The sequence below is a fragment of the Equus asinus genome, chromosome 3 (genome assembly GCF_041296235.1).
Source record: "Equus asinus isolate D_3611 breed Donkey chromosome 3, EquAss-T2T_v2, whole genome shotgun sequence".
NCBI classification, from domain to species: Eukaryota; Metazoa; Chordata; class Mammalia; order Perissodactyla; family Equidae; genus Equus; species Equus asinus.
In genome coordinates this window covers 57,959,027-57,985,909 of record NC_091792.1, presented here as the reverse complement: position 1 = coordinate 57,985,909, position 26,883 = coordinate 57,959,027, and the positions used below count along the sequence as shown (strand labels likewise).

The 26,883-nt window shown below is 37.6% G+C and overlaps 1 protein-coding gene across 1 annotated transcript in view; it reads right to left on the bottom strand.

Moving 5' to 3' along the window:
- Positions 1-26,883, bottom strand: part of GALNTL6 (polypeptide N-acetylgalactosaminyltransferase like 6) — a 1,096,422-nt gene that overhangs the window by 99,817 nt on the left and 969,722 nt on the right. The window contains exon 8 of the mRNA XM_014842142.3: positions 9,672-9,789. Coding sequence (XP_014697628.3) covers positions 9,672-9,789 — 118 coding nt within the window. The remainder of the gene's footprint in view (positions 1-9,671; positions 9,790-26,883) is intronic.

The following is a 26,883-nucleotide window of genomic DNA, read 5'->3' as shown; positions in this document are numbered from 1 at the left end:
GACAGCTAAGTTTAGTCCTAATTGGGTTCTTCCCTACTACTGGAAATAGTGTCTTCCTTTGGCTGGTGATTGTTTGTATATATCAAGGCTGTTGTTTTCTGGATATTTACACCACACATACACACATTTTAACTCGGCAACTCACTGAATTTCCTCCCCTCCTCCTTGCCAATTTTTAATATCTCTTCTATTATCTCTTATCTAACTGAATTGCTTACTATGTCCCAAATAATAAGCAACATTAGATAATAATTTAATGGGAAACTTCCTAGAGCGGCAATTATTTTGGTGTATTAGTCTTTGAATAGTTATTCTATTATGTAATCTTTCATTATTACTTTTTCATGCTGGTATGTACAAGTAAAATATGTCTGCACTTTTCTATTTTTTGCACTGTTTTGGTCAGATTTATCAATATTTTGCTAGCTTTATAATTAATCTGAAAAATTTCTTTCTTGTCTGATACTAGAGGACAACTTTTGAAAAATATTGCAGTATACGTTCCTTCAAGGTTTAGAAGAAACTGATCAGGTTTGGTGCTTTATTCTTTGGAACAGATAGCTTTTTGACAATTTTCTCTATTTCTGCTATGGTCGTCGGTCAGCATGGTAGGCGGACTTCTGAGGTGGCTCCCTAAATTCCTCACCCTGGTGTATATGTCCTTATATAATCTCCTCCCTTTGAGAGTGGTAGGGTATATGATTACGATGGATTTCATACCTGTGATTAGGTGACATTATGTGACAAGGGTAAAGGGATTTTGCTGATATGATTATGGTTTCAATTTAGTTGACTTTGAGTTAATCAAAAGGTAGATTATCCTGGGAGGGTCTGACTTAACAAGTGAGTCCTAAAAAGGGACTCTGACCCTCCTGAGGAAGACTTATGAAGATGTGAAGTGTGAGGGAAATTCTGGCCTTGAAGAGGTGAGCTGCGGTGGTATGAGAGGGCCATGGAGGCAGCCACATGGCAAGGACTAGAGAGTGGCTTCTAGTTGTTGAAAGTGGCATCCAGATCACAGCCAGCAAGACAGTGAGGGGCTCGGTCCCCAAAGCACAAAGAAATGGGTTCCGCCAATAACCCAAGGAAACTAGAAAGCAGATCTTTCCCGGGTAGAGTGTCCAGATAAGGACAGAGCTGGCTGAAAATTTAATTTCAGCCTTGTGAGCTCCGTAGCAGAGGCCTCGCTTAAAGATGCTGGACTTCCAATCCAGAGGCTTGAGGAAATTTTGTGTTGTCTTGAGCCACTAAGCTTGTGGTAATTAGCCATGTAGCAATAAAAAATGAATATAGTCAGTTTGGATTTTTTTCTTTTTGGAAGTCAGTTTTGTCCTTTATATTTTGTTAAAAATCATCCATTTCTATCATAATCTTAACCTTATTTCCATGGAATTGAGCAGAGTAATCTCTTATGATCACAAATTTTCTCTACAATCCCTGTTTTTTCCCCCATTGTTGTTTCCGAGCTTGTGTATTTTTGTGTTTTCTTTTTTTACAGATGGTCAATTAAACATTTTCTACTTAATTTGTCTGTCTCCATGTCTGTCTGTCTCTCAGTCATTACTTCTGTCTGGCTGTAAAGAACCAGCTCACGCACTACTAGTTCTAAGTTTTCTAAATCATCAATTTATTTTTTATGTTTATTAATCTTTTATCCTTATTTCCTTAGGTTTATTTTGTTTTTCATTTGCAAACTGGATTTGGATGTTTAACTTGTTTATTTTTATGTTGATGTAAGAGTCTAAATTTTCTTCTGAGCACTGCTTCAGCTGTATGTCCTAGATTTGCTATATGGCATGTTAATTTTAATTTTTTTCCTTGGAAACACTAATATGAGCTCCTTTATCTTCCATACCATTCCACTTTATGACTTTTAACTTTGTTCACTTTAATTTCATTTTCTTCCTTTTTCTCAATCCTATCCTTTACGTCCTGATATATTTTCGGAATATCCCTTCTCCTTTGTGTTGCTTTCAATATGACCTTCATTTTGGTTTTCTTTTTCATTGGCTCCGAACTGCTCTCATTTCTTTTTCATCACCCTACGTTGTCTTTTGATATTTTGCCTAATCTCGTAAAGTTCAGCCTTTATTATTGTTTTACAGAGTCAATGACTTCATTAACCTTTTCAAAAAATTTGTAACAATGTACAGTAACATTATTTTGGTGAGCTTTCCTGGTCCTTTCTTCCTTTTTTCTTGTAACATTTGTATATGCTATTACCTTTAAGAAGTTATTATTATTTATCTTTGAGTAGGGCGAATTGTTACCAATTCCAGTAGGTATTCAATTTATGACACAAAATTTTGTGTGTGAGTGAATGATTTTAGCCTTTGTCTGCCTCCAAAAGGAATTGGCTGCTTCAGGGCTGCTCATAATATCCAGTATCTTTCCTCCATTTTGCCTCACTAGCAGCCTGCTTCCTGCAGATATGGCTGTTCTGTATAATACTTCTTTCACCACTGTCCCCAACCTCCTATTTGCTGCTTCTCTTTTGTGCCAGACTCAATTCGTGGAAGCTCTGGCCACCAGCAATCACATCTGTTGCTAGTGTTTCAAACAAGTGATTGTTGGTTTTTCCCCTTAGGACATGCCAGTTACTTTGGAGAATTGAGATCAGCTGACTTCAAATGAAATGTGTAGCTATGGTCTTTCCATCTTCCCATGCCGCTATTTTGCCATCATTGGATTTACCTTACTGCGTATGATAACCTTCCTTGTACATTGTGGTTGGGGGTAAGATAGCTGATGATTTTGTCAAGGATAAAGTTAGGTTTTCTTGTACCTGTTTCATGTTCTCTTCTTTTGTTTTGAGTGGTCTCTAAGAGAAGACTTTTCTTTTCCATTTTAAAACTGCAGATTTATAGTAATTGTGTAACATTCAATTGTTGAACTATAAGTATACTTAAAAATTTTTTTGATGGCTATATACCTTGTAGGGAAACTTTAAATTTAGCTAACTTAATGAGGTTATTCATTTTGATTTTCTAAGTATGAATAATTAAAATCCATGTTTGTTCTTGAGAAGCTCTGTAATGAGGTTAAGCTCTAGAATATATAGTTTACTGAGCTATAAAAATTCCAAATTGATGGCTGTTATCTTGTTTGATTGAATAAAGAACTGAATGTTCTATACTCAATGATTAGTCCCTATTGTGTATATTCAATCCTTATTGAATAACCGTTTCATTTTGAAGATAGTAAAAAATTAAATTTTACATTAAATCATAACAAGACTTGTCAGCCCTCATATTTAATAAAAATCAGATAGGAAGAATCTGCATTTCTTTTTTAAAGTGGTTTCAGAGAGTGACAGTAGCTACTTTTTCACCAAGGGCATAAAGTCTTTTATTTTTCCAGCTAAGAGAAATTAGGCTAATGGTTTTGAGAGCAAACCTGAATTCTAATCTTTGCTTTGATATTAACTAGGTAATGGCCTGTCTTTGCAATTATGAAATAGAAATTATATTTTTACCTTGCATTAATGTTGAATGGGTTAAGAAATTAAATTCAATGACCTTTAAATGCTAACTCATTACTTTTTCTTCTTAAGGTACCAAATAATAGTTATTACCACCATAGGAAGAACAAAGAGGCCAGAATTTTGGGACACAGGTAGCTCCATGTAAAGATTTTATAAGCCGTAAAAAGGTACAAAATAAATGAGACACTGTCTGTTAAAGTCTCAGACATATTTTAGTCCCTTTAAGCTGTACATGCTTACTTGTGTGTATGGCGGGATTGTAACTTGCCATGTTTATCCTGTAATGCTTAATGTGTTTTCCACCTTCCGTTTTTACTCCAGGAGCATTTTCTTCCTCAGCCACACCAAAGTAGAAGCAAAGATTCGAAGAAACCTCAGAGGCTTATTTTAGAACAGATTTGTTTTTCACTTTAGAAAGACTGCACAAGCGTGGGCCTGGGGGAAGGGCAAAGAAGCGATAACTAAAAAGAGGAGGGGGAAGAGGGCTGTAGAATCAGGGCGCAGAAGGGGAGAGACGAAGGAGAAGGGCAGCAAGGCGGACGCCCCCGGACTCGTCACCCAGACGCTGGCCGTTCAACAACCTTGTAACCTGTACACCACCGGGACAGAGGGCAGGCGCACTGGGGGGGCTGAGGGTCTGAAGGGAGAGCTTCACCCCAGACCTGAACCGAACAAGTGGGAAATTTGCCTCCTCGCAAAGGCAGCAGTGCACACGGTTCTGTTACACAAGTTTCCCCTGACTCTCAGTAGACTGAACGTTTTTGACAGAAAGGACTGAATCTCTCTTTAATCAGTTTAATGTATTAACCATCACTCTCTTTCGTTGCGTAAATGTATGGCATTCATACTATGGTGACCCTGCACTGTATACAGGCTACGTTGAATACACCTGCAATCTTTTGCTCCCAATAGTTAAGTTCCATGCTTGCCTCAAAGGCAGTGTTTCTTCTCAAATGTGATTATGCTAGTTTTAAAAGATTACAATTATGTAATTTAATTAAACACCACTTAACCTGATGAAATACGGTTATGAAAAGAGAAAGAATTGTTCATGTCAAAACTAATTTGAGAAGTTTGGAAGGATTGAGTTGTTGTTAAAAAGATTGCTGTCAAATTAGATATGGGTAAGTAACAATAAAAGACTGGGTAAAATAGTTCAAAAAATGAGAAGGATTCTATTACCACATTAAGATAGCTTCAAAATGTCTTTAGGTCCTCATTCCAATCTAAAGAAACCCAAACTGGAACTCATGGAAAATGCAATATGGGTGTGGTTTATGCACCTCTAGTTTTTCTCCATCAGTGGACCCAATTGCAGAAGGACAAGCTTTGGCCTCCTTTGCATTAGCAGACTGGCAAATCAATGTGTGTTTATATGTTTTACTTTCGAGGAAATTCTTGATGTATTTTTTTGTGCTTTCCTGCTTTAATTGATGTTTATGTTTAACGGATGAAATACTCCTCTCTATTGTACTTGATTCAAGGGCTTCACCATTTATTCTCTCCTTGTTTATAGAGAGAATAAACAATTTCTCAGGAACAGAACGAAGTAGGACTGGTTGGTTAAAATCTCTGCAATAAATAGGGGGAGAAATGGAAGTATGAGTTTCCATCTTTTCTGGGAAGGAAAGGAAAACACTAATTGAGTTGGTTTGCAGTGTAGTTTGAGACAGGTGAGGCAGATAATTGATGGAAAGTTTCATGGCTTATAATTCAGTATGTTCATTTGATTTGTGTGGTAATTAGGAGCAAGTGTAAACTTTTAGGAGGGGAAAATAAAGCAACTCAGGGAATAAATGAAAGAAATGTGGAGAATGGTTGAAAGAGGAGAAAGAATAGAGAAAGGGAGGCTAATGGAGAGGTTATTGTATATGTCCCCAATTATTGCTGTGAATATGGAAATAAAATATATTCCAAACAACACTGGTGATGTGTAATTGTGGTGAATTAATTCTCCAGGCTGCTGCTGGAGAGTGAGCTCCACCAAAGTGAGAATCTTCTCGCGTTTATCTTTGAATCCCAAGAGATTGGCCCATGGTTGGCACATTGTAATCAATTAATAAACATCTGTTGAATGAATTAATGACTGATAGAGCTGAAAGATTGTGAGACGTAAGTTCAAATTTCCTTAAACATCTGCATCTTAAACTCAGCACACAGGAAGGATGACAGTGCATAACAAAGGTGACTGCATAGTGTGTTATAGTCCATTAAGACAGATTTTAAAATAGGCTGTGGGGCTCCCAGGTTTGTTAGATTCATTCTAGGACATATGGTGCCCAGACTCATCTTGTCTGGAGCCTTGCGTGTTTCTGCATGGCTGAGGCTAGTGATCACGAGCCCTTTCCTGACGAAAGATAGCCCGAGAAATATTGGATCAGTGTGGGACCATGTTGATAAGCCCCTAGAGGTGGGAAAGGGCAGCCCAAACCAAATTTAATGCTCTTCTATCTGGATCTAAGCTTTATATCTGGTGCCAGAGAATTTTGTGGAATAGAGTCTCTGGGCTTCATTCTAAATCTTGTGGGTGCTTAATTAACGTTTACTGCTCAGTTTTATTTTCTGAGGAGTTATCTGCAATCAAAGGACAGATCCTTTGAAAATGCTAACGTTTAGACTTTTATCTTTGGAGAATGGATGTAAAAATGCACTCTGGAAAATCAGACTCATATGGTTTTTATATTATTTCAGTAACTTAAATGGTAGACAACATTTAAAGGTGTAGGTTCTCTCTTTTGTGCCACACTGTGCAGTCTGTCTTGGTTTCCTCTCTGTTTCCAGGTGCAACTCCAAATTGAGTACCTGGAACAACACCCAGCATAAATTAGATGCTCAATAAAAGCTTGTTGAATGACTGACTAAATACCACCTTCTCCTCCCTAGCAGCTGGCTAACCCAGCAACATTTGAAAGGCAACTGGATAATTCTGGGCCATGGAGGAGTTCAGATTCATATTAAAGGAGATTAAAGACTGGGCAAAGTGCAGACAGATCATTTCTCTAGAGAGCTCTTTTCTTTAACTGATTCCTGAAAATTATACTGTGTTGGCTTTTATGTTATGGCGTGAAATCTACTCATCTAATCAGAGGTTAGAAAAAAGAAGGAAAGATATATACAGAGATAGAATTGAGGAGCACTCTAAACACTGTTTGACCAAAAATTAAGCACTTAATATAAGTAATAAATATAATATAAATAATATAAAATTCAGCCCTTAATTTCTGCAATTAAGCAGAAATGGAGCATTTTAATCCCTAAGTGACACTGGGTAGTTTATTTAGTCTGTAAAAGTAAAAAGAAATTTAATCTAAAATCTTTAAAACTTTGTCTCCATTTCTTCATCTCAGTTTTCTGGAAATATTTTTGTTCACTGATGGAATCTTGTCACAAAGTTTAGCGAAATGATTTTTTTGCTTGAAGATCAAACAGCAAGCAAAGATACCTGATAACAACCATAGATAGAATCTTTTGAAGTAGAGCTTTTAAGTTCTTGACTTCAAACAATTTCTGTATTATGGTGTGAAATAGACTAGTGAACTCTCAGTTATCCATACATATTTCTCAAGCCTTAAGTGCTGACCGTGTATATCTTACAGTGCTTTCCACTGTAAAGTTAATCACAATTCATGGAATATGTCCAAAAATGCAGATGAATGTTTGATTTTTCTCTTTTACTAATACCATTAATAAAGCCTGTTTAAGTTTGCCCCCCTCATCTTACAGATACTAATAGAGAGGGACAGGAACCCCAAGGTCAGCACACAATAGCGCGGAGAATGAAGGGATGCGTCTGGAATGAGACCCTGTAAGTCATAGCTGTTGCCAAAGAAGCTGTTGGTCCGAACAACCTGGAGCAATTTAGTCCTGAACTCCCAGCACTGTTGCCATGGTTTCCAGACAAGGACGACGGGGCTGCATCCCAATTATATCCTTCAGAATGACAGATAACTAGGAAACGGAGTAATAAAATCTCAGGTCACCCAGAAGAGATGTGGTAGATACAAGTGACAGAGAAGTGAGAGATTCGAGTTTATGTTTGTCTATGTTATGTCTGTCCTTTGTGATTTAGAATGCAAATGTATATTTTGCCAACCTTCCAGACTTTAAATAGCAATTTTACCCATCATCCAGTTCATTATTCAGAGCCACGTGTCTCCTGCTTAATAGAAATTTTTTAAATAACATTTTAAACTGGAAGAATTCATGAATTAATAGAATTTGAGAAAAACATCTCAAACTGGTGAAAAGTACAAAGCATCCCTTGAATCCTGATGATATCGCAAATAGCAATACCAGGGTGAATAGTCAATTTTATGTTTCTGAATTTCTGCAATTAAGCAGAAATGGACCATTTTAATCCCTAGTGACACTGGGTAGTTTATTATTTTATTTTATTTTTTTAAAGATTGGCACCTGAGCTAACATCTGTTGCCAACCTTCGTTTTATTTTTTCTTTTTCCCCAAAGCCCCTCAGTACATAGTTGTACATTCTAATTGTAGGTCCTTCTAGTTGTGCTATGTGGGATGCCGTCTCAACATGGCCTGATGAGCCGTGCCATGTCCATGCCCAGGATCCAAACCGGTGAATCCCTGGGCCACCAAAGCGGAACGCGGGGACTTAACCACTAGGCCATGGGGTCAGCCTCCCTAGGTAGTTTACTTAATCTGTAAACCTTAAAAAAAATTAATCTAAAATCTTTAAAATTTTGTTTCAGTTTCTTTATCTGTAAAACGGAATAATACTCCTTAGAGTTGTGATTTTATGTTAGATAATGCATATAAAGCACTTAGATCAGCCTTTGGCACGTATATTTACTAAGTGAATGTAGGACACACTATTTCTGTCACTATTACTATGCATTATTACCTTTTGCCATACACGTTGTGACAAGTGTACAGCTATTACTATAACAGAGGAACCCAAAACACATTGGTAAACTCAAGGTTTTAAAACAAGGTATCTATAAAAAGGTTAAGAATAAAGTACCTTAGATGTTTAGATGTGTTTGAATGATGGTGAAAAAAAAGCACTAATTTAAACAGTAGTATTTCAAGGTTTACGCCAGCATAGGGAGATGAAAAATTCGAAATGTCCTGAAGCCTGCAATCAAGTTTCCTGAGTTTCTCTTCGGGGATATTTATTTTATGACATTTTGAGGACAGTATAACGTTTCTGTTAACACATTGAATATAAGCTGTCACAGTTTTATAAAAATCAGTTTTATGATCTTTTAATGCATAAATTCAAAATGTTTAGCTGGATTCTTAAGTTTGACTTTTATTACATTCAGGATACACATTTTTCTTTAGCAAGAATTGGTTTGGTTTTATAATGTAAGTAGTTAGGAAAATCAGATTTATCTAATAAGAGTTTGTATGATAAATCTTTTAAGAAGCAATCTATCTTCTATATAAATACTGACAATGATAAAGGAAAAAAGAAAAAATGAATTGTTTTTGTAAGACTACTTTTTCAAAAAACATCTTGGAGGTTTGAGGTACAACATTTGCACAGTTTATTCTGCTTTGTTTATCTGGTCTTCACATGTTGTGGTAAATGTTTTCATTTATAAACATTGAAATTTGATATTCTATTGTATATGTGTGTATATACACATATACGTAATAAAATATATAATTTTAGTGAGTACTTATGATCAAAGCAAGTAGAGACGTGCAGTTTCAGATTAAAATAAGTAAAAAGCTTTCTTCTTTTGGAATTATATGAAGAATAGCTTTAATTTGTCATTCATATCTTTAAATTACTCTTTTGTTATTGAAATTATGGAATAACTGTAACAAAAATGTGAACTATTGTTTCTAGAACAAATACAAAGGGAAAAAGTCCAATAATTCAATTTATTTTATCTTAATCCTTTTATCTATGTATTCGAAGTGCTTCAGAAAGAATGCACTGGTCAGTGGAGCAGTAGATCTGTTGGCACACCAAATTTCCTGCCTGCCAATGGGATTCTGAGTTATTTCTTTGATGTACTTTGATGGCATGGCTAAACCTCACCGAAACATCAGAAAGAAGTAGCTTCTCTCATCTAAAAGCTGACTTGGGAAGGTGACATGTCTACTTTTGTTTTTATCTCACAACATAAGTCACAAAACAAAATGATGCTATTCTATCAGAATTGTCAAAATTACATAGACACAGTGTGAAGAGGATCTGGTGACTTACCTTAAAGGAGATTTCATACTGTTCTCCTCCCCAGATTTCTAAACCTGGATCATAGCCACCCAACTCCCAAAACCATTTTCGATCCACAGCAAAGAGACCTCCAGCCATAACAGGAGACCTGTGAAATAAATAAAATAATGTTTAAAGGACTATGAACATTAGAGGCAATGGCATTTTGCTTGGGGAGAAAATACAAACTTCAAGATATGTTTCAGTGGTCAACTGGATGGAGCTTTTCAGCACTGGCTTTCTGTGAGTTCTCATTGGGTCTCCAGTGGCTCTTGGAACCCTCATGAGCTTTCAACTTTGCAGTTCAGGTTCCAACGCAACAAATGCCCTGTAGAGCCACATTTGCTCCATATGTTTATCGTTAGAGAGAAATACTTGACTATTAGTGACTGATATGTTGAGAATTATCAGTCATTTTTATGGCTTTTCCTCAAAGTGAAAAGGATCTTATACTATCAGAGACACAGAAATATAGAAAATATCTTTGATTTACTCTCTCAGGAAGCATCTATGTTTACAAGTCAAGTCCATTTTACAGACTATGAGATGGTCTGTTAGAGTGAAATAACCAACCAGAATTGATTACCTAACTAACATGCCAAAGTGGGAATTTGATGTTTTGACTTATGTATACTCTTGTGCAGCGATCACCACATTCAAGAAGATCAACATATCCGTCGTCCCCAAGTTTCCTCATGGTAATCTCTCCCACCTGACCCTCGCCTCATTCCCTTTCTCCATGCAACCACTGATCTGCTTTCTGTCACTATAGGTTAGTTTTCATTTTTCTAGAATTTTTTATAAATGGAATCATACAGTATATATTCTTTTCTCGGGGGTCTGGCTTCTTTCACTCGGTATAATTTTGGGGGGATTCATCTCTGTCGTAGCATGTATTAAAAGTTCATTCTGTTTTTCATGGCTGAGTAGTATTCCATTTGCGTGAATACACCACAGTTTGATTATTGGTTCATATATTGATGGACATTTGGGTTGATTCCAGTTTTGGGCTATTACAAATAAAGCTGCTATGAATTTTGTGTTACTAATCTTTGTGTGGACATATGCTTTCATTTCTCTCCAGAAAATGCCTATGAGTGGAATGACTAGATCATATAGTAGGTATGTTTAACCTTTTAAGAAACTGCCAAACTATTTTCCAAAGTGGGGTTGTACTATTTTATATTCCCACCAGCAGTGAGTGAGTCTCAGCTGCTCCACAACCTCATCAATACTTGATATGAGCAGTGTTTTTTGTTTGTTTGTTTGTTTTTTCGGTAAGGAAAATTCACCCTGAGCTAACATCTGTTACTAATCTTCCTTTTTTTTGCTCAAGGAAGATTAGCCCTGAGCTAACATCTGTGCCGATCTTCCTCTATTTTGTATGTGGGTTGCTGCCACAGCAAGGCTGATGAGTGGAATAGGTTGCACCTGGGATCTGAACCTGCCAAGCTGGGCTGCTGAAGTGGAGAGTGTGAAACTTTAACCACTCGGCTGTGGGCTGGCCCCATTAGCGATCTTTTGAAGCTTAGTATTACAAGAGGAATATAGTGGTGTATTATTATGGCTTTATTTTACATTTGCATAACAATTAATGAATTTGAGCTTATTTGCATTGTTTCTTTTTTTCCAAATCAGGTTTATCAATTTTATTGATCTGCTCAGGAACTAGTTTTTAGTTTCGTTGATTTTCTCTATTGTTTTTCTGTTTTATATTTCATTAATTTCTCTTTGGTCTTTATTATTGTAATTCTTCTACTTACTTTGTATTAATTTGCTCTTCTTTTTCTAGTTACTTAAGGTAGAGGCTGAGATTATTGATGCGAGACTTTTCTTTTTTTCTAATGATAGATGCTTAGTACTGTAAATCTTCCCTAAGAACTGCTTTAGCAGAATCTGACAACAATGTAATATGTAGTGTTCTCATTTTCATTATGTTTAAAATACTTCCTAATTTCCCTTTTGTTTTCTTCTTTTTTGACCTCTGGTGTTATACAGAAGCATGTGATTTAGTTCCCAAATATTTGGGGATATTTTTGAGATCTTTCCATCATTGATTCTCATTTAATTCCATTGTGGTCAGAGAATATGCTTTGTGTGACTTGAATCCTTTTAAATTTATTGGGACTTTTTAATGGCTGAGAATACGGTCTGTCTTGGTTAATGTTCCACATATATTTGACAAGAATGAGTATTCTGTTACTGTTGAGTGGATGGTCTGTAAATATTTATTGGGTAAACTTGTTTGACAGTGTTGTTCAAGTCTTCTGTATTCTTATTGATTTTCTGTCTCATTGTTCTATCAACTATGAGAGAGGGATATTGAAATCTATGACTATAATTCTAAATTTGTTTGTTTCTTCTTGCTATTCTATCAGTGTTTTGCTTTGTGTATTTTGTAGCTCTGTTAATAGGTGCATAAATGTTTAGGATTTTGGTTAATTGACTTCATTCTCGTTATGAAATGACTTTTATCATTCCTGATAATATCTTTGCTCTGACATCAATTTTGTCTTGATACTAATATAGCCACTTCAGTTTTCTTTCTTTTTTTTTGGTGAGGAAGATTGTCCCTGAGCTAACATCCGTTACCAGTCTTCCTCTATTTTATATGTGGGATGCCATCTCAGCATGACTTACTGGGTGCATAGGTCTGCGCCCAGGATCTGAACCCATGAACCCTTGGCCGCCAAAGTGGAGCGCATGAACTTAACTGCCATGCCACTGGGCCCACCCACACTTCAATTTTCTTTAGATTAGTATGATCTAAACACTAATATTTATAACTTTTTATATCTTTTTACTTTTAAAACTATTTGTGTCTTTATAGTCAAAGTTTTCTCCTTGGCAGCATATACTTGCATCTCGCTGTTTTACCATCTCTGCCTTTTAACTGAGTCATTTAGATCATTTACTCTTAATATGACTGTTCATGTGGTTAGGCTTAAATCCATCATCTTCTTCTTTGTTTCAATTTGTTCCATTTATTGTTTCCTTTTCCCCCTTTTCCTGTCTTCTTTTTGATTCATTGAATATTTTTCATGATTCCATTTAGTATTCTTTTTTGACTTATGAAAAACTCCTTGCTTTGCTGTTTTAGTTGTTGCTGCAGAGTTTATTTCATCCATCTTTATTTTTTATCACAGTTTACCTTCCAGTGATATTATACCGTTGCACATATATTATAAGAACCTTTTGATAGTATGTGCTCATTTCTCTTCCTCCAACTTTTGTACTTTATTGTAATACATTTTACTTTTACATATGTTATAAGCCCCACGTTATGGTATTATTTTTGTTTAAGCAGTCAGTTATTTTTTAAAAAGATTCAAATAATAAAAGTTTCCTATATATGAAATTATATTATGAACACCATTGCTGTTTTCTTAATTTTTTGGTGTAGATCCAGATTTTCATCCTTCTGCCTAAGGACTTCCTTTAATATTTCTTGTAGTGGGAGTGTGCTGGTGATGGAGCTGTTCATGTTTTGCATATATAAAAATATCTTTTTTGCCTAAATTTTTTAAAGATACTTTTGTTGGCTATGGAATAATAGATTAACAGCTTTTTTCTTTCAGTCTTCTAAAGATGTTGCCCACTCTCTTCTCTCTTGTATTGTTTCCCACGAGAAATGTGTTGTTCTCTTTTCTTTGTTTTTCTGTACACGAATCTTTTTTTCCTCTGGCTGCTTTTAAGATCTTCCCTATGTCATTGGATTTGAGCTATTTTTATTTTTTTGAGGAAGATTAGCCCTGAGCTAACTACTGCCAGTCCTCCTCTTTTTTGCTGAGGAAGCCTGGCCCTGAGCTAACATCCATGCCCATCTTCCTCTACTTTACATGTGGGATGCCTACCACAGCATGGTGTGCCAAGCAGTGCCATGTCCGCACCTGGGATCCAAACCAGCAAACCCTGGGCCACCAAGAAGCGGAACGTGCGAACTTAACCGCTGCACCACCGGGCCGGCCCCTGAGCTATTTTATTAAGGCATGACACATGATTCATAGTTTTCTTGGCACAGTTTCTTGTGTTTTGGATTACTTTAGTTTCTTGGATCTGTATGTATAGTTTTCTCGAAATATGGACAATTTTCATCCATTATTTCTTCCAACATTCTTTCTGTTCTTAACCTTATTTCATATTCTCCAGAGACTCCAATTATCCATTTTGTTGATTTAAAAAAATTCTCTTTTTGTGTTTCTTTTTGGATGGTTTCTATTGTTATATCTTCAAGTTCACTAATCTTTTTTATTTTTCGTAATGTCTAGTATGCTGATAATCTCATCCAAAGCATTTTTTAATCTCACACACTTCATTTTCATTCTTAGGATTTTTATTTTGGTGTTGTTATATCTTACATGTTTCTACTTAACTTTTTGAATGTATAGAATACTGTTATAATTTCAGTCTTAATGTCCTTAAATGTTAATTCTTAGTCAATTCTTAGTTTCAGTTGATTGAATTACCTGCTCATTGTGGGCCATATATTGTTGCTTCTTTGTATGCCCGGTCATTTTTTCACTGGGTTCTAGAACTTTTACATTTTTGGGTGCTGGATGTTTAGATAGTCTTTTAAACATTTTTAAGCTTTGCTCTGGGATGCAGTTACATTACTTGGAAATAGTTTGACTCTTTTTGGTTTTTCTCTTAAGATTTAGTGGGCAGGACTGAAGCAATGCATAATGTAGGGTAAATTATGCACCACTCTTAAGACAAGACCCTTCTCTGTGCTCTACTCAATGTCCTGTAAATCATTAGGTTTTTCAGTCTGGCTGGTGGGAACAAATACTATTTCCAGCTTTGTGTACATTCTGTGGCCTGTTACTTCTAATTCTTTTGAGGGTTTTCCCCCCCCAGTCTTGAGTCGTTTCTTCACGCACATAATCTTATCAGTACTTAACTGAATATTCAAGGGGTACCCTATGCAGATCTCTGGAGTTCTCTCTGTAGCTCTCTTCTCAAGCTATTCTGCCCTTGAAATTCTAGCTGCCCTCTTCTCCCCAGATCTCAGCTCCATACCAAATTAGGCTGGGCCCCACCTGGGTTCCCCTTCCTTATACCACAGCCTGGAAACTCTCTCAACTTAGTGAGCTTGGGTGATAGTAAGCCTCACCTTTTTTGTTTCCCATCTCTCAGGGATCAATGTTCTTCATTGCCAAATGTCCAGGATCTTGAAAACCACTGATTCATATGTTTTATTTGTTTTTTCAGGTGGGAGGATAAATCTGACCTATATTACTCCATCTTGTTCAGATGGGGAAGCTCACAGATCCATCCATTAATTTTTGTTTAAAAACATTTAAAAATATTTATTAATTTTGACTAGATAATACATTCACATGTTTATAAAAAGTCCTTGCTCCTACTTGTATCCCCTGCCACTCTATTTCTGCCATCATAAGCAACCATTATTATTTCTTTGGTGTCTTCTCAGGGGTATTTTATGCTCATATAGGCAAAGATAAATAAATCTTCTTTTTATTCCTTTTCTATACAAATGATTGTATGCTACACACAGTGTTCCTTACCTAATTTTAAAAATTTACCTATTTTTAAAAACTACCTAATATATTTAACCATCCTACCATATTAAAAAGAGCTTCTTTGTTTTATTCTTTTAACATCTGCTCATTAGTCCATTGTGCATATACATGTGTATATTTTTGGTGAACATTTATATTATTTTCAATACTTTGCTATTTCAAAATTTCTACAGTGAATAACATTACAAATACATCATTTGCGTGTGTGTGAGTGTATTTTTAAGATAAATTCTTGTAATTCGACATGCTGGTTTGTTACAAAGAGTAAAAGTGTGAAAATTGACTTATTTCTCCCCTTATGGAAGTTAAAGGTTCATTGTAAATTGTGTCCTAACCTGAAGCTTCAGTTCATGTTTCATTCCAATCCACGCCCAATGATTTACGGCCTGATAAAGTAAGAGGAGAATTAGAAAAAAGTAGCAATCCTACCAAGAAATTACAGATCTATCATAAAGTGTTAGTATACTTCAGTCTACAGGCAAAAATTGCCAAGGACATGTCATTATTGTGACAATATTTATAGAGGAATTGTTGAAAAGTTTCACAGGGTAAATGATTTTAAAAAACCCAAAACCAATGGAAAGAAAGAGGAATAAAGGATGGGTTTGAGGCTAAGGAGGATGGTGTACAAAGATGGCGTCGGGAAGGACAATAGTAACAAGAAGGCCAGGAAGAAGGCCAGTCCTGCTGAAGCCAGAGCATAAGGGGAGGATGCATGCAAAGTGCCCAGTGTAGCGCCTCACAGAGAGGGTGCTAAACCTTCCTATGGCACATGAAATAGGCAATGTCAATGCAACACAATTATTGATAAATTAATCAGTATTTGTTGTTTCGCTTTGATTGCCACCCCCTTCTCATTTCAAGCCCAAAGCATATCAGGACATCAGCCTCAGTGATTTGTGTGGCTTGGGAAGAAGAAGCTGCTAAAATGGAAGATAAACAGAAGAAGCTAAAATAGAAGCGGCACCTTCTATTTTTAAGGGAGCCTAAGCAATCTGAAGAGATTGTGCAAGGTGTGCCAGAGAGGGAAGGGAGAGAGGGAGGAGCAGTCAAGTTCTGAGGTGATGGAGGCTCCCACCCTGCACTGTGGAAGTACCTTGGGAGATGGCAAGACCTCCTGTGGGGAGCACGTAGGGAGGATATATCCCATGCACGGGGACTCTTAGCTTTGACAAACTATTTTGTGTGTAATTGGCAGAACTGCTAGATATGAAAACAAATGGCTTAGGCATTAGGGGTCTTGGTGGCAACCATTGTGAACTGGTGACTATGATCAGAAGGACAACTTTGATAATTTGGCCTAATTAGATTCTAGAGCCATTGCCCTCCCTGAGAAGGGGGAACTTCCCTAATAAGAGATACTAAACTTCCTATTACTTTTGTGAAAGGAACTCAGAGTTGGATGTAAGTGGCTCTCAAGAAAATTTAATATTGTGCTATATCACGCACATCTGAGTTTGTGGATTGAACTTCATACCCCGCTGCACAAATATGAGTTGACTATTGTGCAATGTTGCACTGAAGTCAAGAGAAGAAGGATGGCTGTATCCTCATGTATTAAAGGTAAAAGATTTTAATGTCACATCATTTTCTCCTCAGAGGAAATGAAGAAGAGCAGTTTATTATTTTAAGCACATTTTTCTGATCTCTGTTTTCCATTGTAAATATAATACTAATTGCTAGCAACTCTCCCCACTGGTCCCATTTCCCACAATCTCTCATTTGTTTATCTTCATATTCCTTGATTTCTTATAAAATATTCTTACTGGTTTTTATTCCCCCTGGGAACGTTAACACCACATAGATGAGTTTTAATGTGGCCCTGTGTCCACATAACGTTTAACATATTAATGTACTTGAGGAGTATTGCTCATAATATGACAAAACAGGTTTTAAGTTTCCCTATTAAAAAACTCCTATCATCCTCGGGATGCCTTTTAAAATTAATATAACCATGAAGCTACATGTTCCTATTGAGGATTCTTTATTCTTCAGGCCATAGAAGTGTGACATGTTTGAAAACTTAATGGAAATCAATTTTCTATTTTATAGTAAGGCTATTGAACCAGGTAGTAAATATGCTTTCCTTTTTACTAATGGTATACTAGTTTACTTTTCTACATCAAATTTTATGTTCCAAACTTTGCTGGCTTTGAATTCATGAGGCTATATTGCAAAAGTGCACTAGAACCATTCTTTATTTGGTTCTCTTCCTGTTCTCATTTGCAAAAGCATTTTTTAAAGTGTGTAGTTGGTTGTCCTCACTAAACCGAGATGTAGTTCTCAATTCTTGTAGTCTCACCTATGGTTTCCACAACATGCTAAGGAGTTGCTGATCTTAATATTCTCTGTTTCACATTTTAATCCTTTCCCCTATATGTGAAAAAATGGTGGAGTTTTAATAAGAAAACTTTCTTCAGGATATTTTTGCCTACTTTTTGCATTTTCAGACAGGAAGTGTTATTTCAAATTTTAACGCATCTTGTGTGTGCTTTGCGGATCAGAATAATAAAAAAAATCATACTAAAGGATGAATATACATAAAAATTTATTTTAAAAATTTACCGATAATTAAGACTTATGTCCAGAAATCTAAAGGAAACCTTCAATTTAGCCTCTTAGAAAATAAATTGGCTCTCAATTTCCATTCATTTTAGTGACTACATTGAGAATTTTGGACATGAGATTGCAATGTGAATTTGATCAGAAATGAAATGGCACAATTTCCCTCAGGACTTAATTATACCAAGTCAGTCAACATAGAGATGAACCACATAATTTTCAGCTATGGAACTAGAAATTTTTAGTTGGCCTGTGACTTAGAACAATTATAGCCAAAATATAATTGTTTTCAACTAGAATTCAGTTGTTCGGTAAAATGATATTGTAGATTAAAACATAGCATTTTTGCTAACAATTTTGTTCTTCTAAATCGTTATTTAATTAGAATTTTGAAAAGAGTGGATAAATTACTGATCAATTCATTTGTATCATTTATTTTTTAAAAATTGATTTTTTGATATAATTTTCTTACCTTTTATTGTGTAACGAAGATGTAGGGATGAGGGATGATTGTTACTTTTCTGTTATGCAAGGAGGTGGTCACTCTAGGGACAAAGAATGAAGTAGATGCTGGACTGGGAGAAAGAGGACCTCTTTGGAAGGCCAGGATGCGGAAGTGGAGGGAAAATTGGATTCCAATCATAGAATGCTATGCTTTCTCTTGACTCATCCAACTTGGGACTATGGATGTATAATGGGAGAAATGACTCTGATAATGTGTAAACGGAAAGGCTTGGGTAAGTAAAGAGGTTCAACACTCAGTGCCCAGGCCTAGAGCCAGCAGAACTGAGTAAGCTGAGGCTTCCTCTCTCTGCTCTCTGCTATCTGAGGAAGTCCTACTGGACAAGTGACTGGGATCTATGCCTCAGCATCATTGTTCTTCTTAATTCTTCCACTAGGCTGCACTGGCTCTATGGAATAGTGGTTAAATTTGGCATGCTCCACTTTGGCAGCCTGGGTTCACCAGTTTGGATCCCAGGTGCAGATCTACACCACTCGTCAGCCATGCTGAGGCAGCAACCCACATACAAAACAGAGGAAGACTGGCATGGATGTTAGCTCTGGGCTAATCTTCCTCAAGCAGAAAAAAAAGGGAAGATTGGCATAGATGTTAGTTCAGGATGAATCTTCCTCAGCAAAAGATTGACTAACTTGGCCAAGTGACTTGATTTAGCTAACATCAGCAAATGTGGTGCAAGCAGAAGCCTTGTCCACTGGAGCTTGCACTCTCTCCTACTTCTTCTAGAAGCCTACTCCTATGTGACGAAGCCTGGGCTAACCTTTTGGAGACACGTGGCCCAGCTGACAAACAGCACCAACTACTAGATGTGTAGGTAAGACTATCTTAGACCATCCAGCTCCAGGTGAGCCACCAGATGATGTCCACATAAGTGACCCCAGGCACAGGGTGACCAACTGTCTTGTTTTCTTGAGACTGATGGATTTCCTGGGATGCTGGACTTTCAGTGCTAAACCTGGGAAAGTCCCAAGGAAACCAAGAGGAGTTGTTCATCCTACTTAGGTGAGACCAGCAGAAGAACCATTCAGCGGAGCTTAGTCTAAATTTCTGACTTTCAGAATTGTGAGCCAACGAAATAGTTGCTGTTTTAAAACATTGAATTCTGGGATGGTTTGTTAGGCACCCATAGACGGCTGACAACAGATATGATTTTGATTTCCAAGCCCTTAAATAGGACGTTTTAGCAATTCCACGATGCTACTGGTAAATGATAACAATCTTTGGTAGAGACAGGATTCTGGTTAGTTTCCTAATTTCTAAGGTCTAACCTAGGCTTATTTTTTTAGGCTTGTCTTTTGAAGTTATCTCCACTAGCACCCTAGGGTATATTGCAATGCATAACTGGATTTCAGAGCTGCTCATAATGAAAGTGAAAGCATTTCCTTAAAAAAAAAAGCTTTTTGTTTTTTAGATTTACAAATGCAAATGTTAATGTTTGGAAAAGGGTTATAGGAGAGGAATAAGGGCCAACTAGTTATCCGAAAGTAGGTGGCAGAATTATGACTTTTTAGCTTTTTGGATAAAATCAGGAGAAAAACAAAATTATAAATCATAGTGTAAATTTTGTACTATTTTGTGCCATGATTTGTAATTTTGGTTTTATCAGAAACATAAACATATATAATACTATGTAATGGTTTAGAAGGTTTTATAAAATTGAATATGCTTTTTGCTGTTTACTTCATCTTTAGAAAGGTAGACTTTCCTGTGAAAGGATATAAAGAGTTGATGGAAGAAGAAACCATGTGTATGTCAGTAAAAATTACATAGGGTAATAAACGAGACTACAGCCATAGAAATCGTGTGATGGCCTTGGTTTGATGTTCCAATTAAGATGGTGGTTCTGAAGTTGCTCAAAATACCCTTGCCTCCATATCTTCAGTGGTTCACACTGATCTAACATTCAATGAAATAAAAACCTCTGGCTGTCAAAAGGCAACATACAACTGTCTTACTGGGCATAGGAGGAGAATGAATAAAATATGCTAAATATTCTTTCAGTCTTCATCTTCAGTTATGTGACCAAGATGCTGTGTCCCTCAGCTACTCTTTTGTGGCCTCAAACAGTGCATGTGTGCGCTTATGTATGTGCAAGTAGAAAACCCACCAAGAGTGGGCACCAGAGGGATTGATTGGTTCCAAAATGCCTTTCCTCACTCCCACAGTGAGTGGATGGATGGATTCATCCGTGTGGATAGAGCTGATATTTCCTGGTTGTCCTGCTCTTTAAATAGGTACCTGCTAAACAATATACTGGGGCCACCCACACCCCACTCCTCAAAATGCAGAATATGCCTGGTCTCCTCCAGTGAAATCTCTTCAAAGGTGTCTGGGGACATATAAAGTGTAAATGGGTTCTTATTTTCTTAAGTCACTTGTCCATTTCTCTTTTCGAGTAATGTGAGGGATTGGAGCCTTGGCTCAAAGTAGTTTTGGATTATTTCTTATATTCTAAAATTATTCCCCCAGTATAATTACCCTGCAATTCTTATTGGATTCATTCATTTCTAATTTCTAAATGGCCACAGGTTTTAATCATGGCTGCATATTATACATCAGGATAATGACCGTAGTGATAGTTTCAATTACTAGTCCTCTCCTTATGCGATCTGAACAGTGCAAACTCTCACTGCCTGAAGGGGCAAATGAAGTCACATTAACACTAATGATCAGATTCTATGGTCTTTTGAAAAGTCTTTGGGTCTATCTGCCTGACAGAAGGGCTTCAGTCTCCTGCCCACTAGATTTCTCCTGTTCTCTGGGAGTCTCTAAGGATGTCAACTATGTATTTAGGAGCAAATCTGCTTGTGCTTTTCTACTCCAACCCACTAAGTCACTTTGCCATTGTGCTTGTCGCCAGCCCCCTTGTGAGAAAGCTGCTCTACGGGCCATGGTCATGCTCTGCTGGTGGTTCTCTTCAGTGAACCTGGAGGGGAAGTTGCCTGGGACCTAGGCTGCGTACCATGTATACAATCCTGCACTTGAGCTCCAAAACCGCACTGCTCCTGCGCAGAATTTCACAGTCTTTCGCCAACACAACCCTTCTTGCTTCTGAAATGAACCTTGCTCTCCATAGGGGCCACCAACCAGTCTCTCAGACCAGAGAGGGGGCAGATGCCAACACATCACCTTGAGATTTTCTTTGTTGCTTTTTTGTTTCTTTCTCAGTTTCCCAAACTCTTCTGCTCTGGTCTGAATATTTGTGTCCCCCACAAAATTCATATGTTGAAACCTAACCCCCAAGGTGATGGTATTAAGAGCAGGTGTTTTGGGAGGTGATTAAGTCATGAGGGCAGAGCCCTCATGATTGGGATTAATGCCCTTATAAAAGAGGCTCCATAGAGCTCCCTTGCCTCTTCCACCATGTAAAGATAAAATGAGAACTCTGGAACCCAGAAGAGGGCCCCTCCTGACCATGCTAGCACTGTGATCTCAGACTTTTGAGAAATAGATTTCTGTTGTTTAAAAGCCACGCAGTCTAGTACTTTGTTATAGCCACCCAAATGGACTAAGATATCTTCCATCTTCCCTCCTTCTTTAGCTTAAAAAAAAATCTGCCAGCCCCACATCTATTGTATTGCCAGCTCACCAGAACAGTCAATCTCTGAATCCCAGTTTGGGCTCAGCAAAAGCACGTTGCTTCTCTTACATAAAACACAGATCAGATTCCAAAACCTTATCAGGATGGAGATAATAGCCAAAGCCTTCTTGTTTTCCCCCTTATTTGTCTTCCAACATGAACTTCATCCCTTCCTAAGATCCGTGTTTTGACATGAGTGTACTTTCAGGTGCTTAGACAATGTTGATGAGTGCTCATCACTTGAGTTCCTCATTTCATCTCTGTTCTAGTCTATCAGGTTCCAAACTCCCTTATACTCCACTGGGCACCCCCGGAACGACCCTCCCTCATGGCTCTCCCCTTCCCATCCAGGCTCTTATCACTCCTGTCAACACTGACATCGAAAGGAACACAGTAATAATGTGAAATGGCAGAGGAAACTGCTTAGTTCATCAGTAATGGAGACTGTTCAGAGCTAAAAATCCCAAGCGCAGAGTGGGGAGCCTTTCTTCTTGGATACAAATATAACTTTTCATTCAAGGGATAAATGCTAGTTATTAGAATCCAAGCATGGATGAAACTGCAGGAAAGCTTGTTTTCTGCTTCATTTATTTAATAAACATTTGACAGTTTCTTCTTATGAAAACATTACCCCTTCATCTTAGTAAGGAACGCCAAATATGCTTTTTCTGTTCGGCACTGATTGCAACTCAAAGGCAATTTTTGTCTCATTTCCTAAAGTTTTATATCAAGCTAGAATTGACTGTAAATGGCATAGATTTTTTAACACCTCTTATCAAATCTTTACCTTTAGTAAATTCACACTCTTTTATCTACATCCTGCTTAATGACAAACAAAGCAAAACAGAGCAAAAGAAAACAGGGACTGAGGAAAAAAGGTGTTACGTAAAAAGGCTGTAACTATAATTTGTAAAAAATCTGTATAAAGACATTGTATTACTTGCCTCTCTAGGTCAAGTGTAGCTACAAAGAAGTTTCATCTAACTATATATGGCAGGAGAGAAAGAATACCCTTTGTTGCACTCTCTGTTTACGTCTCTGTCTCCCTCACATTCCATGGCAGTTTCCAAACATGTTCACAAATTCTCAGGCCCTCTTTCCACTGAGAAGTGGAGTCTATGTCCTTGTCCTTGAATTCAGATGGGATTATGACTGCTCTGACCCCTGGAGCATGGCAGAATTGATCCCTTGTGACTTCCAAGGTGGTTTATGAGAGACCTCATGGCTTCTATCCTGTTTGTTGGAATATTTGATCTTGAAACTCTGAGCTATCCCAGGAAAATTCAGCTAATGCTGCAGCCACTAGGCTAGGAGGAAGCCCAGGCCACCTAGAGAACCCACATGGAGGCACTTTGATCCTTTTCCTGCTTAAGCAAGTTTGAAATGTCCTTTGGTGTTGATCATCTCTTTCTTAATTTGTCACATTTTTTTAGAATAGATCTTTAAAAAATTTATGCTCATTTCCCAAATGAATAAATAATTTTCAAAATAACAAAAAAGAAGATAATCTTTAGCACCGAATCTATGCCACATTATCTATTGCCGTGTAATAACCCGCCTTGAAACTTAGTGATGTAACGCATGCAATATTTGAGCCATACTTACCCTACGAAATTATTTGTTGTTTACCTGAAATTTGAATTTAATCAAGCATTCTGTATTTTATCTGGCCATCCTAGGATACAGAAAGACTCTTTGTTATAGTGTTCCTATGTCAATACCAGGAAAGGAATTGTCTTTGCTTGGACCAAGCATATACCCTTTGTGTAGACTGAGATGGGATATAACCCACCCCTGTGGCCAGGGCATCAGGGTTTATACCAGAAGAAGAGGGTATGGAAAAGCTTTCTGAGTTGCCACAACTACCACACACTTGCTTGTGTTTTGCGTTGATCATTGGAAGAACAGAGACACTTAGAACTGTGGGCTCAGGTAGCTATTGGACTTATTGACTAAATCCTTCACAATTCTAGAGGATGAGGATGATTATCTATTTTGGCTTTTGTAGCATCAATTTTATAGGACGTTGTTTTAGTTCAGGATGCTAGAACAAAGTACTATAGACTGGATGGCTTACAAACAACAGAACATTATTGTTCTGGAGGCAGGTACTAGAGGCAGGAAAGTCAGAGATCAGGGTGCTAGCATGGTCGGCTTCCACTAAGGGCCCTCCTCCTGGTTGCAGGTTGCCTACCTCTTGTATCCTCAGATGGCAGAAAGAGGGCTGGAGAACTCTCCAGGGACATTTTCATAAGAACACTAACCCCATTCATGAGGGCTCCACTCTCATGACCTAATTACCTCCCGAAGGCCCCACCTCCTAATACCATCACACTAGGCGTTAGGAAACCAACGTATGAATTTTGGGGGGTAAGGGATGGGGCAACAATTTTTCAGTGTATATCACAGATATTGATTTGCCAGGGACCTTTGTCATCAGCTACCTAACAGATGACTGAGGACTAAGCTGAAATAGTCTACTCCTTTGCAGTTCAATGCAACAAACAGTTATTGAGACCCTAAGTTCAAGGTATTGAATATGGGATGCAAAAATGAGTAGTAGCCTTTCTTTCCCTGTGGTGCTCAGGGTCAGTGGGAAAGAAAGACACAGAAGCAACACAATGTGTGTGAGAAATGACTGAAGTGTGAACAGCACTGTATGGCATTGTCAGAGGGCTGTGTATCTTTACTTGGATGTGACAGTGGGATGAGCAGGGGTTAGGGTTAGCCAGGAGAGGAAGAAGTGAGTTTCAGGTAGAAGAAATAGAACAGACAAAAGCACATGGAGAGGAATAGCATGATGTGTTCCCAGTGGAGTTTGGAGAGTGTGGTGTATGAGATGTATGTTGGTGAGTATAAATACAAGCATGTGGTTAGACCTGGGCAAGCAATTGCAAGGTGAAGTGTTATGGAGGTGAGGCTAGAGAAGTTGGCAGAGATCGGAGTTCGGAGAGTCTTGTGAACCACATTATGGAGCGTGAATTTGATTTGGAGCTTCCAGTTCTTTTTCTTTGCTGGGTCATGGAGACCAATGAAAGCTACAGTCTTTCTCTAAATAGATGCACATCCACCCAAAATTCTGTATAAAGATTCAAGAGAATTATAGATGCTCCCAGAAGGCCAAACTGAGAAGGTTTATGGATCCCAGGTTAATAATCTTAGACAGTAAGTGACTGGGTACCACCAAAGAATTTTAACCAGGGGAATAATGCATTCAGATTTCATTCAGATTTTTTTTGATAGATTACCCCGATGGCAGTGTGCAGGGTGGATTTGAGGGCGACAACACTGAAGTGAAGAGCCCAGTTAGGTGGCAACAGCTGTCCAGGTGAGACATGATGAAGCGATTGTGCTAATGCTATGGAAACAGTGATGGATGGGATAAATATTTCCGAGGTAAAATTGGCAGAACTTAGTGACTGAATGATGTAGGGAAGTATGGAGTGGGTTAGATAAGCAACCAGTTATCAAATAAAAGATGAAGTACAAGTTTAGCAGAAACAAAAAAGATCAAGCTAAAATTACAGTTTTGGATCAAAAACTAAGATCTGACTACAAAGAAGTGAGGCACTTTTTCTGAACTCCTAAACTCTAAATGCAACCTGGGAAGATGAGTTCTAAAAGTGTTTCTTTAGTTACTTACTCTTTGGAATAATCTCCTGAGGCTGAAAATGTGCTGCTCCTTTTTGAAGGATGGATTCTTATTTAGATGGATATTTCTGCATTTTTCTGACTTTAAGATGTCACTACATTGTAGTCAATCCTTGCATTATAAGGGAGAAGATATTTATATTGAGATTCAAGCACCTATTTAGAAATCACCCTTAAAATGGATAATGCTTAAAGTAACTGAGTTGAACAGAAGGCAATTAGAATAAATTCTTACTAATTTGTACTCATTGAGGGGAAGGTCAGTCCAAATTCATTAAAAATCAGAAGTATAGGATATTGTTTTCATTCATATTCTTATCCTAAAAATAATCTGGAGAAAAAAATTATTTGTTTTTTCCACTGTCACATAATTGCTTCCTATTTCTGCTCTGCAAATTAGCATAGAGGATACAGGCAATCTAAACTCTACTTAACTTCTTATGACCACTATTGACAAAAATCAGTGTTGCTATGGCAGAAACGAATCCCAGAATATCTCTGTATCCTTATGTTTAGAAAATACTGAACTTCATCAGCTGCTCCTAACTGGCCTTTGAGAAACAATTGTATCACTTACTTTAAGGGGAAATTTTGAGCAACACTTCTCAAGTTTAACATACACAATATAATAGACAAATGCAAAGGCGTGCACACAACTTGAGAGACAACCAGAGTCAGAGACAATAGATACTACTGTTCCCTCTTTTGGGCTAGAGACTATGGATATGAAGGCCAGAATGTACATTTGTAAAGCCTGTGACATGTCCCTCACTGTAAAATGTGGACAAAGAATGAAGGAAGGTGCATCAGTGTAACCATGTCTGGAGAGGCTCCGTGCGGGGTCCATTTCCTGCTTTGGGGGACTGAGACATGGGATGACAATTTCCAGAAGGATGCATAAACCTCTTCCTGTCAGGGCACGTCCATCATTTACAGGGATGTTTCTTGAACCAGGTAAGTACACGTTCAGCTTACTGAGAGGCCAGTTTGAATATTCAGGAACCTGAGGGATATCTGATAAAGGCCATCAACTCCAGAGTTGATGGGAGTCAGAGGGCTGCATGGAGGAGACATTTTAGAAGGCCTGGCTGTGGTTGTGGCCTACACCAGAAGGAATGAAGATATGCTGGGTGAAACTATGTGAAGAGAGGCAAAGGTGCTCCCCTCCCCACCTTTTTTTGTTTTTTGATATTTGTTGCTGTAGCCTCCTTAACTCTTCTGCGAGGCAGCAAGTGAAACGCTCTGGGCCTGAACAAAAAATGTTTGGAAATCCTTTGTGAGAATACTCAAATTTAATGCTTATGTGGAAACGTACCTCCAATTGTCTTTGTGTCTTTTGCAATTTGG